The 19305-nt window shown below is 38.5% G+C and overlaps 1 protein-coding gene across 2 annotated transcripts in view; it reads left to right on the forward strand.

Moving 5' to 3' along the window:
• LRRC58 (leucine rich repeat containing 58) overlaps positions 1 to 11932 on the forward strand; it is a 28075-nt gene extending 16143 nt beyond the window's left edge. The window contains exons 4-5 of one of the 2 annotated variants that reach the window (XR_002823614.1): positions 3258 to 9681; positions 11261 to 11932. Coding sequence is in view for 1 of the 2 variants with exons in the window: in XM_004373650.3 (XP_004373707.1) it covers positions 3258 to 3466 (209 nt within the window). In the remaining variant the exon portion in view is untranslated. Of the gene's footprint in view, positions 1 to 3257 lie in introns of both variants that reach the window. The other variant, XM_004373650.3, reaches the window with a different exon arrangement.
• The last annotated feature ends 7373 nt before the right edge of the window (positions 11933 to 19305 follow it).

A 19305-nucleotide genomic window follows, 5' to 3' on the forward strand; every position in this document is an offset into this window, starting at 1 on the left:
GGGTGCAGAACTCAAATTCTAGTAAGAAGACCAGACTTAATGGTCTGACTGAGACTGGAGGAACCCTGGAAAGCATGGCCCCTGGATTCTTTATCAGCCCAGAACTAAAACAATTTCCAAGGCCAACTCTTCAGACAGGGATTGGACTGGACTGTGGGACTTAAAGTGATACTCGTGAGCAGTGTGTCTCTTAGCTCAGGTAGATACAAGAGACTAAACGGGCAGCTTCTGTCTGGAGGTGAGATGGGAAGACAGGGTTAGGAGCTGGTTGAATGGACATGGGGAATCAGGTGGAAAGGAGGAATGTGCTGTCACAGAATGGGGAGAGCAGTTAGGGTAACATAACAATGTGTGTATATATTTTTGTATAGGAGACTAACTTGAAATGTAAACTTCATTTAAACTACCAATAAAAAAAAAAGGTGAGATGATTCTTACAGTATGCCCTGAAAGATGACTTGGGTTTTGATAGGGTGAGAGTGAGGTTAGGAGACTTTTCAGATGGAGAGAGCAAAGTAGAGGCAGAATGTTGGGTGAGTAATAATGTACACTTAGGGGAGTCGTGAGAGACAAGAATGAAAAGGTTACATTGAGGCCAAGTGGTGAAGGGCTTGGAGTACCAGGGGATATGGCTGGGAATTGGTCAGATTGATGTCGGGTAATTTTATTTTGGCTCCTTCATAAAAGACTACTAAAAAAAAAAAAAAAAAAAAATCCCACTTTAATAAGAGTTCAGAAGGGTTTTCACTGTTGTAGGATAAATGTAGGTGCTGAGGACATGCTACATGATGATGATTCAAACCAGGTGATATTTTCCTTGGAAATCTCATCCTTTCTTGAAACTGTTAGAAGGTTAAAAAGAGAGAAAATGATTAAATTCCTCAGAGTATTAAAACACAAAAAAGACACTATTGGCTTAAAAAGACAATACTCGGGGCCATTTGTGGCCACTCGCAGAATCAGAAGCAGAGATTGCTGTGCTGTACCAAGTTACGAGCGCTTAAGCTTTTCTTTGTGCTTCTCCTTTCCTAAGTTGGCTTTAACAGTGGCAAGGGACTTCACACCAGACCTTCATGCTTAATAGTCTAAATCTAGTATCTTCTTTAAAAACAGAGTTGTCCTGAGTCATTTCTGACTTGTGTGTCAGAAGAGAGCTTTGCTCCATAGGGTTTTAAGTGGCCAATTTTTTGAAAGTACATCATCAGGTCTTTCTTCCATGGTCCCTCTAGGTGGACTCAATCCATCAACCCTTTGGTTAGCAGCCAGGTGCTTAACCATTTGCGCCACCCAGGGACTCCTGGTGTCTCTTTGAATCTATCCTTTTCTAGAATGAACCTCTCCAAGGATTCTCTTTTCTCTCTAAAATGATTTCTTTACAACTTCTTTAGTATACTGATACAGTGTTTATCTTAGGAACAAAAAATACTTTAAAATATTTTAGATAGCAATGTAGTATTTATTTTAGGAATAAAAATGCTTTAAAACTTTTTAATTTAAAATTTTAGATAATGTATAAAATGAACCATTAAATGTTTCCTCCCCAGACTCATTATTTACTAAACTGTAAGTGAAACAAAAATAATTTTATATCCTGTTAAAGATTTCGTTGTTATATAGTCTGAGCTCTTGCAAATGACAAAATAGTATTGTGTTAGTTTAGCTCATGGGATCTCCATAGTGCTTTATTTCATTACTTCCAGCATTTTCAGGAAGCAAACACATTTTTTGCGATTTTATTATCAGTCTGTCGGTTGACCAGTTTATTGATCTCCTTTCCCAGATTGTTCAAAGCAACATACCATGAATTCCCTTTTTCAAACTATGAGTTATGCTTATTTACCACAGGATTTACTACAAGGTTAGTTGAGAGGTATCAGGAAAAAGCAAACATTGTTTCTCCTTTGCACCACGTCTTTTTCCTTTGGTACCTTGTGTGCTACACACAGAGTAGTTGGGCCAGAGGAAATGTAGGTAAGTATAAAGGTTGAGAGCCCTCCCAGAAGGATGATGGGACCCAAAGTTCTAGATGTTCTAGTTATACCGCAACCACTGTGACAGCTTGTGTGTGTTAGAATGTGCAGTAGTATGTCTCTAAGGGTCAGCTGAAACAGGCACAGCAACACGTTTTCCTCTCAGCTCTGGCTGTACTCACTTGGCCTCGTTGTCATGTAGTAGGTGTGCAGGTGTCTCTCTCAGTGGATGGTTGCACTGATACATCAGTCAGTGCTTACTGAGACTTTGGTGTGTGTTGAATATGCCCTGGGCATGTTTTCATAAGTTTCCCACCTCTCTTAACTATCTTTGTGCCACGCTCCAGAGGCCAACAAGAGCAGAATGGGATCCCAGCCTAAAAAAGCAGATTACTTCACACATTAAAATGGAAAATGGTCCTTAGATTCCCAGTGCACAGACATTTGTTTCACTATTAGAAATTGTTTTTCTTTGGGGGTGGGTGGGTGGTGGTTTGTTTCCTGATCAAATCAGACTGGCATGTATCCCAAGTGCCACCCTACTTCCTATTTCCCATCCCTAAGAGTTCCAGGTAATCAGAGCAAATTCCTGAGTCATGGGCCTATGAAAGACAGAGAAATATTGAGCTGAAGGGCCAAACAGTACAGGAGTGTGGAATTAGGAATCAAGAGCTGAATATTCCTTTTAATATATAATTGTGGGAGAGTCAAGTGAGACCATTTGTGTGAAACAGCTTTGGAACCTGTAGATTTGGAGCCTGTGCAAATATAAGGTGCCATTTTGTTTCTTGTAATTTTTGGCTTCCCAAGAAGTAAGAACAGGGGGACTGAAAGCAATCTTCTTTCTGCAAATTTCGAGTTTAATAACTAATTCTTTTTAAGATTATTATTAATGGAGTTTTTTTTTTTTTTTTACACCCCCTGACTATAGGGTGGTACTAAGGGGGGGTGGCTTGGGGGATGGAAGAACGGCACTTTAGGTATTCTACAAACTCCATCAGCAACTGCCCCCCAAATTACCCAGAGAAAACGAACTAAGTAAACAATATGTTTTCTATGCCAGATCCTTTTAAGGTAAATCCCTTGGTCTCCTGTTTGAAGCCACATTGCCACCCCTAAAACTTTATAATATTTCTATAGATAGCTATAGAAGGAACTAGTGCTTCTGCCTAAGATCCACAAAAGAGGAGAGTTTATATGACATTTCTCAAGAATGCTGGAGAAGGGTTGAGAAAGAAACTGGTTCTTTGCTTTGTAATGATTATTTGTATTCCTTCTTTTCTCCAGGAGTCTACTTTGACTGCTGTGTCAGACAAATTAAATTTGTGGACTTCTGTGGGAAGTACCGCCTCCCACTGATGCATTACTTGTGTTCCCCAGAATGCTCTTCCCCTTGCAGTTCTGCCTCTCACAGCTCCACGTCCCAGAGCGAATCGGACTCAGAAGATGAAGCTAGTGTTGCTGCACACAGAATGCAAAAAGTTCTTTTAGGTTGAAAAGAATGCAGCATGGTGTGAAACACTGAAAGACTGAGCAAAGGTGGTTAGAAAGGAAGAGTTTGAAGTTCACTAGACACTCACCTCGTTTCCATCTCAAATGTCTATATATGTATTATAGGTGATGTAAAAGATTTTGTGTTTCATCTACTCCTTCAGCAGGAACAAGTCCAGCAACGTGTTTGGATTCTTTGAATATAATTTACTCTGAATGGCAGTTTCAAATTCAGTTGATTGCAATTTTCACTCAAGTTCTGCATGAATCACGCAGCAGAATGATACGTTCTGACGAGCAGTACTGTAATAAACCAGGACTTGGCGTCAGTTGAGATGAAGAAAGAAACTATCAGAGCTATAATTATTACCAGAGTTGGCCTTGGGTTTAGGTTGAACACTGCCATAAAGAGGATTAGACCTCCTTTCTGACATTGCCCATGTCTGAATTACAGCACTAGGCAGATAAACTCAGAGATAGTTACATAGGACTTACACTTTCCTGACCTACTAACGTTGGTAAAGTAAGGGATGTAACTTTTGTGTGGGATGTTAAAACTCTTTAGTTCTGCTCCTCTGTTCTACATGGTTGCTGTTACCCTGATGTAATCCAGCAGTGGCTGTTAGTATAGTGCCTTAATCCTAATAAGGGTATAGAATCTTATTCAAGAAATAATGCTAGTTCTGCGTATAACCTGACATTTTACACAGAACACTTTAAATATGCTTTATTAGAACTAGGTCAACAACTTTGTATCTGACATCTGAGCTCATGGCACCTTAGCTTCATTTTTCTGTTTAAACACGAAGTGAACCCCTGCAAGCAAATCACTTTGACACTTTTGGGACACCACAGTCTTGATCAGTCTGTTCATCATCAGACAGATACTAGTTTTCAACAGAAAAGAGGTAAGCTATGAAAGCTCTTATATATCTTGTATTAAAAGAGAGAAAATGAATTTAAAACTTTTTAACAGTCAACCATGACTGTTTTACTTGTGCCTACGTACTGTAACTTTCTAATACAACTGTTCATTTAGTTGTAACTAAGCTAATACAACTAGCCAGATAAAATTGGGGGCAGGAGTCAGTTTGTTTATACACAATAGAACAGAGTTTCCAAAGCTAGTTTTACCATGGATTACTTATTGAAAATAATATATTGATGAAATAACAAAACTTCATTAAAATATTGTATCCTTAAAGTATAGCAGAAAAATAGTTTCAGAGATTGCTATATGAAATGACCAAAAAAAAAAAGAAATGACCAAATTTATATTAATATGTTGAATATGCAATAAAAACTGAATAATAATAGAAGTTGGTATTATAACCAACCCAACCTAGCACTCATTAGATAATCAGCATATAATAGCACGATGGTTTGTTGGTAAATGTTGCTTATACCATGATGCGCAGGCTAGACATGCATTCGTAGATCAGGTGACCTCTTTTCTGACTTGCTAGCATTCATGACTGGGGCGCACCATTTATATTGCCTGTATGTCTAGTTCACATATGTCTAGATTGTTGTATAATAATGATATATACTTGTCTTAGGTATTTTTCATATATATACAATTTTTTATTATAGAAGAAGATATAGAGTAGAATAGTTTGGAGTTTGTTAATTCATGAAACATCAAGAGTTTCATGAACTGCAGTTGTGAAACGCTGCTATAGAGTGAATCCCTTCACTTTGTTATATAATATAGTAAGATTCTTTATTACTTTGATTCAGAAATTTTCTGTGTCTGTAGAAGTAATCCAGTATGTTTCTAATGCTTAGCAAAGCTAGTACGTGAGTGATTACATCAGAAAACGGAAGTGATAAATAGTAAGTCTACTTTGTTTACTTCCCCATTTGAGCCATAGCAAGCTGCGTACTATGAAGTTATGAAAGGTAAAGATGACATAGGCAATGCTTAAATGACAAGCCCAAAATGTTTTGTAAGTAGATGACTTAGTTAAGATGCCTAAAATATTTTCATAGAAAATAAGTAATGTATTCATAGTAAAATACTCAAATTGATGTGATCAGGTTTTTCTGATTGAAATGCTTGCTTCCCAGTTGGCTGCCAGCTTGACCTAAGTGATATCTTGGGTAATCTTCTAAGAGTTAGTCTTTGGGTTGAATATGTAAATGTAGCACTTAAGGTTACATAACCCTTTCCAGCTTCCTTGAAAGAAGGTATACAATTGAACTTTCATAGACATAGAAGGGTTCAAGCAGAAACAGTTTTTGGCCTTTGCTATACAATGTGGAGCCCTGATGGCAGAGTGGTTAAGCACTCAGCTGCTATCCAAAAGGTTGGTGGTTCAAATCCACCTCCTGCTCCTTGGAAACCTTATGGGGGCAGTTCTACACTGCCCTATAGGATTGCTATGAGTCAGAATTGACTCGATGGCAACAGGTTTGGGAATTTTGGTTTTTATACAATGTAGATTTATACCATAGTGTTTTTCAACAAAATGTTTGTATGGTTCTCTATGTGTATAAGTTTAAAATCTACAATCCATGTGTAGCCATCTTTGGTGACTTTTTATGAAATCTACATTTAAGTGTTAGTTTTATTATTTTTTTAAATGTTTGACCTAACCTTTTTCAAGAGCTGCTAATAATTCCTAATATTTCCCTGTTTTTTTTTCCCCCTAACTTCTCTGTTTTCCTAACTGGTGATCATAGAGATTAACCAGAAGGTAAGATATAAGGGACCTGATAATATGGAAATCAAATAATCAGCTCCCAAGCCATAGACTGTATATTTAAAATGATAGCCTATCTCTTTAGTTGCTAAGTCACATGTTTGTGTTGAAACTACAGTTAATAAACTTTAACTGTTTTTTTTAGTGATTTCCAAAACCACAAAGCCTGATTTTCATAATAAAATAAGATTTTTATAATGCTCCACTTGAATGATTTTAGCAACCAAAACTTTCGTGGACCAAAGCATTAATATTTGTAGAATGGGATTTTTCAGTACTAATACTTGAAATTGGGATGGGTAGAGTACCCATTCTTAAAATCTTTATTCCTCGAATCCATTTCTCAGTGTCATCAAACTGTGTTGGTGAAATAGTTCTAGGATTTTAGGAAATAAGATGAGCTAATACAATATTTTGCTTCCACAGTGCCAGGGATTGGCTGACTTTAGGGCAGGCTCATCAGGACTCTCAGTATTACTGGTGTTTGAGCTGTGGAGGTAGATCTGAGGGTGATCATTCACGTTTTACTTCTAAATGCATGCCAGAGGGGTCTCCTGTTCTAAAATTCCTAGTATTTGGAACTTTGTTTGCTAGCTTTAAACAGACTTGCATTGTAAACTGTACTTCAAGTAAAAGAAAATTTTGTGTTTATGTAAATAAAATTAAAAGGCAGCCCATACTAGCGCAGGGAAACACTGCAGACCAGTTCTACCAGACATTGTAAATGTCAGTTTTAAACAACAGGAGGGAAGGCAGAGGCTGATTGCTGGAGTATTACATGAAGGAAGCCTTTAAAGGCCACGAAGGCAGGGAAGGGGAGTGAGCAGACTCCCAGGGAGAGCCCAGAGCCAGGAAGCCTGCTAAAGTAATAGTGAATTGTTTAAAAGTTTTTAAGTGGCCCACTGACTACCATCGGAAAGCCTCTATCACAGATTTGTTCATTTCTGTCGGAAGTTTGTTCACATCCCTCCATAATGAAAAGTCAGCAACTAGTGGGAACTTCTTAATCGCCAACCTTGATCTTCCCAAAGGGAAAGAGTGATACCTCATTAATCTGGAATTTGTGGTACAGCAAGTACCCTTAGGTTAATGTTTACTTTTTCACTGTGTAAAAAAGAAAAAAAAAACACTAAGCAAATAATTAGGACAAATAAAGTTTGACCTTTTAAAGCATTTTGGCAGTAACTTTATGTAAGAAGCTAATGGGTATTATTCCTAAATCTTCGTAAGACCTCTTACAGACAAAATTTTATCAGTTGCGATATGTGTATGTAAATGATCTATGCTGCATTTATTTAGAAATATCTAATTTTTACCCTCTTTCCTCTAATTCAAAGTAGAGATTTTATTATGTTGGTATAAGTATTACTCCTCAATTAATCCAAAATAATGATCTTCTAAGTTGTGCTGGGTGTGTAACAGTAAACACCCATATACAACACTGTTGTATAGATATTTAGGCACTATGACCTGTAATACATAGTTCTGATTTCCCCTGTATAGAAAAGAAGCACTTGGCCTTCATTGTTGCTGTATTAACTTCTACACCCTATGGAACATTAATGAATGTAATAGCATCCATTTTTGTATTTTCATTATAGTCATGATCTCTTCATTGGTAGCAGTGCCTTCATTTTTGATCAGAATGTCTGTGCCTTAAGCTTGGGGAACTAGAATTTGTTTGTGATAGACCCTTTGCACTTGACTTGAGGGAGAAAGACTGATCCTGAGAGATTCCTTCTCCCAGAATAGGGCCTAATGTCTCTGAGTCTAGGGCTTCCAGGGAGGGAACCCCAGTCACGCGCACTGTCACAGAAGGTCATAGCCACAAGGATTAGGTGTCCCCTGAAATAAAATCAGTGAAAAGGTATATTCTCTTTTGTGTTTCATAAAGAAGAATTATGTGATACCATTGAAGGATTACAGTATTTCCTAATCACCTTCATATTTATAACATCATACAGCTGCTAACCAAAAGGTTGGCAGTTCAAATCCACCAGCCACTCCTTGGAAACCCTATGGGGCACTTCTGCTCTGTCTTATAGGGTCTCTGTGAGTCGGAATCGACTCGACGGCAACGGGTTTGGTTTTTTTGGTTTTTTAAAGATATTACCATGAGGCCCAGTATTTTTCTCATTTGGCTTGCTTTGTAATGCTATGGTGAAATGGGGCATGTTTTAACATTTTTACATGTAAATATCTCCATTCTTTTTCTCTCTCCCTTTGGCCCATCTTTATGGATGTGGAAAATAACAGTTTACTGTCAAACATTACACATTGTTGAATACTCACAGGGTAATAGTAATTTGAGTGCTGCTAGACTTTTACCTAGCATTGGTCAGTCTCAATTACTGTTTTAAAGGACAGTATTCAATCTAGTAGATAAGAAGGTTACTTATATACAGTCATACCAGAAAGCCGGCGTGGAGAGACCCTCTGTATTCACCAGAACTTTTCTTTCTTTGACTGTGAGTAAATTGGATAAGACTGTTTTATTCTAAATTCCAGTTAGGGGAGGAAACTAGAAAAAGATTGACATTGCTGTTGCTGATACTGGGGGAAAAAAATTACTAAATTACTTTTTCTGTGTACACCAGTGTTTTAAGAGAACCCTTTCATTGACTGAAATGGTTGACATTGATGTATTGAGAAAGACTTTTAAGCTCAACAGTCATGTGGAGATCTGTGTGCCTGCAATTGAAGTTTGCATTTCTGAACCTACTTTGTATTCATGGGAAACAAAAACACAGTGGGAGAAATTTTTAGAATAACCAGTATTTTTAATTTTTAGAATGTTTGGGATTTCAAGGTATCAACAAAGGATACTGAAAAGATAGTTACTTTTACTTCGGTCAAATGGGTTTTTATGATCTGATTTCTTTGTTTTCTGAATTTGAAATCTTGTGAATTAGAAACATCTATATTTATAGATATATAGATATTGAAAACAATGATAACAATAAATGTAATTCAGTGACATTATTCAACAATTAAATTTTATTTCACGGCAAGATATAGTTTATTGCTTCAAATTTACATAGTATCTTGTAATAGTAAATGCTTCAAAAAGAATAAGCTACTTCAATTCTATTACCTTTTTCCCCTTGGAACATACAAAAGAATGTGGTCTTGTATTAAGTAACCCTCTGTGTGAATTTTGCCTTAACAAACATTGTGCCTAATTTTATTAAAAGTGTTTTGTTGGAATCTGACTCTATTCTGAAAAATTAACAGTGTTCTAATTTTAATTGACAAGCATTTTCTTTAAAAAAAATTTAAAAAATCCTTGTAATGTTGGTATTTGGTTACTTGCTGTACCGTTGCTCATCTGTTTATTCAATTTATTCAATGCATGGATGCATACATTAAGCATTTACTCTCTGCTAGACGAAAGGGATAAAAGATGAAGTAGACCATATCTCTGTTTACTAGAGTTCCTTCTGTTTCCACAGTCTCAACAAATTTATAGATGCATCCTCTAAAAAGAAATTGGTGAGATCATCTTGCTGGCTATGGTTAGTTACTTCTTGCATTTAGTCCAAAATAACACCATCTTAACCCAAAGTATTATAGTACTTTGTATAATACAAAGGATTGTAGTACTCAGTATTATAACTGAGCACAGTGATATTACAACACTTCACATTACTGTTGTCTGGTGCCATTACTTTAGTGACCTTAGAGTACCTGACATCATTTTAGATTCCAGAATTTGTAGAATACTGTGGTTTTGAATTGGCGTAAACGGATGGATAGGAAAAACACATTCGTTGTAAAATATCTAATGTTCTAAATTTTTTGAGATGGGAAGTTCATCACTTCCCTGGCTAGTATATCAAGAGGCTCCTTGGAAATACACCTGGTGGGGGTGTTCTCCTTAGAACTAGTGTCTGGAGAAATTTTTCTTCTGTAATGACTTGTCTGACTCTTTGTAGATACTAAGTAGGAAGGTGAGATGTTTCAGGGAATATGTGACTCACTTGTTTGAGAGAGAAAAAGACTTTTCCAACACTCCACAGGCTGAATCTTGACTCCATGCCTCTGGATTCCCACTTGGGTGCTGTTTCCATTATAGTTTGCTCCTTCTTTTATTTAACACTCTGACAGGAAATCAGTAACCGTATTGGTGCTGCACTGTAGCTGGCCTGCCAGCATCAAAGTTGTGTTGCTGCAGTACATTTGTTCAGTGTATACATTTTCAGAATTTTAGATCTGGGGGGGCCTGTAGATAATAGTAAACATCTGGGTAGTTCTTAACTGTTTTCAAAGCACATTCGAGAGCCTACCTTAATCCTCATGACACTGAAGTAGGTAGTTCTATATTTGCTGAAGTTTGTTGATGTGTCTGTCATACTTTTGCCCCTTGGACTTTAAAATCAACTGAGAAAATGACATATATCTCAGGGATCTAAACATCAGCTTTATCAAATTGGAAAATGGTGCTATTTTATATTCTTTTCCCTAAGTTGAATGTAATCACTCAAAACCACAGGTTCCCCTCAGGAGCTGCATCTATCTCATGTCTGACTAGACCATACCTCTTTGGACAGGCAGATCCAAAAGAAAAGGACAGATCAAATGGTAAACCCTTTAATGCTGCCCAGCAGAGAAACCTGGGCCAACCGTCATCAGACTGGCACTTACTGAGGAGATAGTCTTCATTCTACAGAGGGGAAAAAAGATCCTGTAAAAGTTTCTTCTGGGCAGCTGTCCTCACATCTGGCTACATATTAAAATCATCAGAGGAGCTTTTAAAATACAGATGCCTAGGCCCCATTCTCAGACTAATTGGTACCTGGTCTCCAGAGGTGGAGTCTGGACATCGATAATTGTAGAAGTTCTCCTAGTTGACTCGGTCGACCAGCAAGGGTGATAGCGGTGCTTTAGAGGAAGTACCCTCACGGGAACTTGAGGTCTGTGACTAGGGTTTTTCTTAAGTGAAGAAATGGGCCGAAAGTGACGTAGTAACTTATCCAAGTTTTCTTAGATAAATAGTGCTGGGACTAGAATTCATTTAATTTTTTTTTTTATTGAATGCCTACTTTGGACCAGGCAGTGGTTGCTAATTCAGAGCTCTTTGCTTCTCCCTGTCAGTCACTTTTCTTCTGAACTGAAAGTGTTTTGAGGGTGTAAAATGGCATCTTCAAATGGACTGGCAACACTGAAACCAACTTCAGCTAAGGCAGAGTATCTGCAGAATCATAGAAAACAAAAGCAGCAAACAGATCAAGTTGACCAGAAACATCATGAAAGGACGGCTTGGTCAGTATTTCACGTACCTGTTGGTTGTAGCCACAAGCCAAGAGATAGTGCTTCCACGTGTGAGGAAAACCTTCTCATGTCATGCACTGGTTCTTCTGAGCTCAGGCAAATACAGAGCTAACATCATAAGCAGCAGTGATGAATGACATTACCAGAAAAGGTAAGAAAATGTAGACATCTCCCTAGAAGAAAACACTATAGTTAGTCCATAAACATAGATTCCCATGATAGGAAACAGAACAATTCAACTCAAGTAAATATTGATATAAGCACTATGTGTGATTTCTACTCTAGTTTCTTTTAGATCTAGCTATGAAGTTAGATAATTATTTTCCTGCTTAAATCTGAATAAGAATGCCTTCTTGAGACTTACGTAAATATATGGAAAGTTTAAATGGAAAAGAGTAAATTCATGATGTCATGGGAACTCTGAAAAATAAAATATTCTTAAAATGTTATGATGGGTATTTCCTTCCTACAAATAAAGATTGAGTTTAAAATGTTGCTTTGGGAATTTTAAAAGCTGAACTAAGAGATGTAAAATAAGTTTAACTCCTTGGAAATTAACCTTATTTTATAGCTTCTACAATTTTAGAATTTAAAAATTCTAACCTCTATAACCCTGACAATGACTTCCAAAGTTCTTTCCAACTCTTGTAGTTGTTGGGTGTCAAGTCTATCCCAACTCATAGCGACCCCATGTGACAGAGTAGAACTGCCCCATAGAGTTTTCTTGGGTGTAATCTGTATGAAAGCAGATCACCAGGTCTTCCACAGTGCTGGGTGGGTTCAAACCACCAACATTTTGATTAACAGCCAAGCGCTTAACCATTTGTACCACTGGGGCGCCTGTTTCTAATTTTAAGAGTCTACAATTATCTGTACTCAAAAACTCATCCTTATTTTTGTAGCGCTCAAATATTTGTAAACTGTTGCATCGCTCAGCACACCCTTTTTAGTCATCTCTGCTTAGGCCTTTTGATCTTCCTCCTAAACCGGGGCACATGCAGCCAAGGGCAGAGCTAGCGGGTAATGAGAGCTTCCCCCTTGACTCTACAATTAAAATTCCAGCCTTTCTATCACTTCAAGGGTTTGCTGTAGTGCATGACGGATGTCAACGGGCAGCTTTGAATCAAATAATCTTAGTCCTTTATTTCTGCTGAGGGCAGCATCTCATAAAAGACATGTATGTAGTTGACCAATGGATAAGAATGAATCAGATGATTACTAGATGCCTTTGGCATCGGCTGTGGTATAAATTGTAATTACATTTTTAAACCAGGCCTGCCACAGGAATTTCTCTCTAATTCTAAGCAATCATAGAATCAAAGGTTTAGCAGCGAGAGCTTCAGAAGTCATCATCACACCACTTTTATGGTCAGGCCGAGAGCCGATCCTATTTTTAAATACCTCAGAGAAGATTTTACATCCTTAGCAATTATTAATCTCCTGGAGGAAACATTCCCTAAGGTTTTTGTGATTTATGCTCACCAGATGAGATATGTGGGCAATTTATAAATTATTTATGCCGGCAGAGAGAGAGAATGACAATAAGTGTATAATGTGTGTGCATGTTTGCGGGCACGTGCACTCCTGTGCTACTTGCTATTCGTTTTGTACCTTTGGCTCCAGAATGTTGTTGCTCCCTTTGTCCTCTGACCTCCCAATCCAAAACCCCTTCCACCACTGTGAAGTCAGTGCACACAGGTGTCATACTCCTAACGTCTCCCTTGTGTTTGTGCAACACCTATTAGGAAGAGAAAAATGAGACCAATGGGACCACAGCTCTATGCAGTCGAGACATAAATCCGATAATATAAGGACTGAGCATCAAGCTGTGATAAGTTGAAAAAGAAGGATTTCTGACAGTGAAGCTTTCAGCCCTGACACTAAGCAGCAGGCAAACTAATGTAAATACAGGAGCTGGTGTGTCCAGTGGGAAGAAAGAAGGACAAGATAGTTGCCTAGCCACTCTTGTCTTGGCTGAGAGTTTCATGGATGCCCCAGTGAGGGAAGTTGCTGATTAATAACTGAACCACAGTGAAGTTATATGTGATGTGAGCTGTAAATTGCCACATAATTATATGTACATATTTATTGTTGTAAACATATCCCATAGAGGAGATTCACTTTTTCACTTACGCTTTTATCCTTATGAACTCCAAGGTAATATAACTTCTTCAAGGTTTTATTAAGGACAGGAACTTGTATTGGGTCAAATCAATATTTAATTTTCCTGATGTCTGATCAGACAAGCCCAAATATTTACGCAGTCCCAAAGACTTGCTCACACACACAGAGATGCCTGTGTACATATACACATATGCACACCCAGAGATTAAAATTTGGTCATTGGGCACAGAGAGCAGAATGTGCCTGTCACTTTCATCTGGCCACGTATCCCAGAGAGGAGTGAGCTGCCAAGCGGCTCTGTGAGCAGTGCTGGACCCACCATGTGGTAGGATGGATGTTTTTTCTCCTTTGAGAAATCCAGGGCCAAACCAATCTTTGAGCAAAGGCCAATAAATTGATCTGACCTGAAGCAGATGCCTCTTCTCCCAAATCAAGGTTTGGAGGGCATGCACTACTAACATCTGCTTGTCAGTAATAGGCCCATTACCCTGATGAGGGTGATTTTCCTGTATGTGCTTTTTAACCCCCAGGTCAGGCCCTAATCTATTTTCTTTATGCAACCATGGGCACCAAGACAAGATCGTTCAATCATTCTCACACATCCAAAAATACACATCCTATGGGTGCACACACATGAAATTAGGTAGTTAGGAAGGTGTGAAGGTCATGTTGGACGCAGATGCTGATTTAAGAAAATTCGTTGGATCACATGATCATCTCAATCAAGGCAGAAAAGGCATTCAACAAAGTCCAACACCCATTCCTGATAAAAACTCTCAATAAAATAGGTATAGAAGGGAAATTCCTCAACATAATAAAGGGCATCTATACAAAACCAACAGCCAACATCATTCTTAATGGAAAGAGGCTGAAAACATTCCCCTTGAGAACAAGAACAAAACAAAGATGCCATTATTTATCACCACCCCTATTTAACATCGTGCTGAAAGTCTTAGCTAGAGCTGTAAGGCAAGAAAAAGAAATAAAGGGCATCCAAATCGGTAAGGAAGACATAAAACTGTCCGTATTTGCAGATGATATGATACTATACATAGAAAATGCAAAGACTCCACGAGAAAACTACTGGAACTAATAGGTTCAGCAGAGTAGGAGGATATAAGATAAATGTACAAAAATCAGTTGGATTCCTATACGCAAAGAGAATGATGAAAAGGAAATCAGGAAAACAAAACCATTTATAATAGTCCCTAAAAAATAACATACTTAGGAATAAATCTAACCAGGGATGTAAACGACCTATACAAAGAAAACTACAAAACACTACCGCAAGAAATCAAAAGAGAACTACATAAATGGAGAAACATACCATGCTCATGGATAGGTAGACTCAACATTGAGAAAACGACAATTCTACCCAAAGCAATTTACAAATACAGTGCAATCCCGATCCAAATACCAACAACATTCTTTAAAGAGATGGAAAAACTAATCATTAACTTTATATGGAAAGGGAAGAAGCCCTGCATAAGTCAAGCACTATTGAAGAAGAAGAAAAAAGTAGGAGGACTTGCACTTCCTGACCTCAGAACCTACTATATAATTACAGTAGTCAGAACAGCCTGGTACTGGTCCAATGACAGATACATTAACCAGTGGAACAGAATTGAGAACCCAGATGTAAATCCATCCACCTACGGTCACCTGATCTTTGACAAAGACCCAAAGTCCATCAAATGGGGAACAGACAGTCTTTTTAACAAATGGTGCTGGCAAAACTGGATGTCCATCTGCAAAGAAATGAAACAGGACCTATACCTCACACCATACACAAAAACTAATTCAAAATGGATCAAAGACCTAAATATAAAACCAAAAACTATAAAGATCGTAGAAGAAAAAATAGGGTCAACACTATAGGCCCTAATACATGGCATTAACAGGATACAAACCATAACTAACAATACACAAACACCAGAAGATAAGCTAGATAACTGGAATCTTCTAAAAATTAAACGCTTATGCTCATCAAAAGGCTTCACCAAAAGAGTAAAAAGAGAATCTACAGACCGGGGAAAAAATTTTGGCTATTACAAATCCGACAAAGTTCTAATCTCTAAAATCTGCAGGAAAATCCAACACCCCTACAACTAAAAGACAAATAATCCAATTAAAAAATGAGCAAAGGGTATGAATAGACACTTCACCAGAGAAGACATTCAAGTGGCTAACAGACACAAGATGAAATGATCTCAGTCACTAGCCATTAGAGAAATGCAAATCAAAACCACAGTGAGAAACCATCTCACCCCGACATTACTGGCACGAATCAAAAAAACAGAAAATAACAAATGTTAGAGAGGCTGTGGGGAAATTGGAACTTTTATACACTGCTGGTGGGAATGCAAAACGGTACAACCATCTTGGAAGATGATATGGTGCTTCCTTAAAAAGCTAGAAATAGAAATACCATATGATCCAGCAATCTCACTCCTAGGAATATATCCTAGAGAAATAAGAGCCGTCACATGAATAGACATATGCACACCCATGTTCATTGCATCATTGTTCACAATAGCAAAAAGATGGAAACAACCTAGGCGCCCATCAACAAATGAATGGATAAACGAAACTATGGACATACACACAATGGAATGCTACACAACGATAAAGAACGATGAATCTGCGAAGCATCTCACAACATGGATGAATCTGGAGGGCATTATGCTGAGTGAAATAAGTCAATCACGAAAGAACAAATATTGTATGAGACCACTACTATAAAAACTCATGAAAAGATTTACACACAAAAAGAAACAATCTTTGATGGTTATGAGGGGTAGAGGGGTGGGGAGGGAAAAACACTAGCCAATAGATAAGTGGTAATTTTGGTGAAGGATACGACAGTACACAATACTAGGGAAGTCAGCACAACTTGTCCAAGGCAAGGTCATGGAAGCTCCATAGACACATCCAAGCTCTCTGAGGGACCAAATTGCTGGGCTGAGGGCTGTAGGGACGATGGTCTTGGGGAATGTCTAGCTCAATTGGCATAATATAGTTTATAAAGAAAACGTTCTACATTTTGGTGAGTAGCATCTGGGGTCTTAAAAGCTAGTGAGCACCCATCTAAGATACTCCACTGGTTCCACCCCATCTGGAGCAAGGGAGAATGAAGAAAATCAAAGACACAAGGGAAAGATCAGTCTAAGGGACTAATGGACCACAACTACCATAGCCTCCACCAGACTGAGTCCAGCACAACTAAATGGTGCCCAGCTACCACCACTGACTGCTGTCACAGAGATCATAATAGAAGGTTCTGGACAGGGCTGGAGAAAAATTTAGAACAAAATTCTAACTCATTAAAAAAAAAAAAAAAAAAAAGACCACCAGACTTACTGATCTGACAGAGACTGGAGAAACCCTGAGAGTATGGCTCCTGGACACTCTTTAACTCAATAATGAAGTCACTCTTGAGGTTCACCCTTCAGCCAAAGATTAGACAGGCCCATACAACAAAATGAGACTAAATGGACACGCCAGCCCAGGGGCAAGGAGGAGAAGGCAGGAGGGGACAGGAAAGCTGGTAATGGGGAACCTAAGATTGAGAAGGGGAGAGTATTGACATGTGGTAGGGTTGGCAAGCAATGTCACAAAATGAAATGTATATTAATTGTTTAATGAGAAGCTAGTTTACTCTGTAAACCTTCATCCAAATTATTTAAAAAAAGAAAAAGAAAAAGAAAATCCTTTGGTGCTAAGAACAAATATTCAAAACACAGCAGCATCAGTGAACATTTTTGGCACTGTTTGTTGTCTTGCTTTTCTTCATCTGCATCTTCTTAATCTCCTTCCCCCTCTTTTGCCTCCTCTTTTTCCTCTTCCTTATCTTCCTCCTTCTTCATTGTGATAATGATGTGTAGATCCCAGAACAAACGTGGAAAACAAATGAGATAGTCTTGCCTCCAACGGCTAAGAAGGTAGTTGAGAACTAGAACACTGAGAAGATGGTAACTTGAGTACAGTTGCCTTTCCTCCTACTAGCAACTCCAATCTGTAGTTAACTAGCAGCTAAGGCCTATAGGTGTCCAAATGAAAGTGAGGCCAGGGGCTCTGTATGATTCTGGAGAAGAGACAGAGAGCCAGGATCTCCCCACCAAAGACTATGAGAGAGACCATCATTAGAAACCCCCAGGGCAAAAACAAAACAATAAATCCAGAGAAAACATGGCTGTCAGAGAACTTGTGGATCCTAAGAGTAAAGGTTGATTTCAACCCCACATGAATGTGTGGATTCTTTGGCCCCAAGAAGACAAGGAGGAACTGAATGGTGGACTGTGTCCTCCCTGCCTCTGAGGCTGAGCAAATTGAAAAAGACCAGGGAGCAGGGTATCTCCCTTCCTGTCTCAGTAGAGGACTTAGGGACTGCTTATCTCTACACAGTCAGCCCAGGATGGGAGACCACTTTGCCTCCCTCCATATCTCCACCAGCTGCCTGTTAGGATATTCCACACCCAGCCCTAAGCCCTACTGAGACAACAAAGCAAATAGTACATTTAAAGTGAGCAATAGCGGATCAGTCAGAACAAATTATAACATGTTGTTCGCTAGTTTCCATCTACCTGACTCTGACTTGTGGCAATCCTATGTACAACAGAAAAAAAGTTGCCTGGTCCTGTGTATCTTCACAATCATCGGTATGTTCAAGTCCATTGCTGTGGCCACTGTGTATTTCAGTGCCTTCCAACCTACAGAGCTCACCTTCCAGAACTATATCGGACAATGTTCTGTTGTGATCCATGCAGTTTTCATAGGCTAATTTTCAGAAGTAAGTTGCCAGGCCTTTCTTCCTAGTCTGTCATAGTCTGGAAGCTCCATTGAAACCTATCCACCATGGGTGACCCTGGTGTTATTTTATATACCGGTGGCATAGCTTCGAACATCATAGCAACACATAAGCCACCACAGTATGACAAACTGACAGACAGATGGTGGAAATAGAACATACACCCAGCAAATAGAGCTATTGGAAGAAACCACAAGTACAGAAAAATAAGAGCACTTAATGAGATAAAAGTTCAGGAAAAGAACTTTTAAAACCTCTGATGTGAAAAAAATAAGATTTTCCAGCTCGATTCTCTACATGATGAAACTCAAATTAATGGCTAGAAGATCAAGTGGAGAAAATATATCAAAGCACAGAGCAAACAATTGAAATCGTAAGAGAAAAGACAAGAAATTTAAGGATAGATCAAGAGGCCTAGCATACAATATCAAGAGCTACAGATGGAGGAGAAGATACATACGAAGGAGAGGCAATAATTAATCATATAAAAGGAGAAATTTTTCTTGGGCCAAGAAATACCTGGGGCTACTGATTGAACAGGCTTACCAATTTCTAGGCTGAAGAGATTTAAAAAAATGTTGTTGTTAGGTGCCATTGAGTTGGTTCCAACTCATAGTGCCCCTACAGGACAGAGTAGAACTGCCCCATAGGGTTTCCAAGGAACAGCTGGTGGATTTGAACTGCTGACATTTTGGTTAGCAGCCTAAGCTCTTAACCACTACACCATACACCTAGGAATATCCTAGTAAGATTCCTGGACTCTAAGGAAAAAGAAATTTTTATAAGCTTTCACACAGAAAGAACAAGATGCCTTATTATGAAGGGAAAAAAATCAGGATTCTTATCTGCATCACCAGCAGTTAGAAGTCAGCAGAATAAAACCTACAAACTAGTCACTTCTGGGCAACATGGTGCTATAGACAGAGACACCACGCTG

The sequence above is a fragment of the Trichechus manatus genome, unplaced genomic scaffold, assembly GCF_000243295.1.
Source record: "Trichechus manatus latirostris isolate Lorelei unplaced genomic scaffold, TriManLat1.0 scaffold00026, whole genome shotgun sequence".
Lineage (NCBI taxonomy): Eukaryota > Metazoa > Chordata > Mammalia > Sirenia > Trichechidae > Trichechus > Trichechus manatus.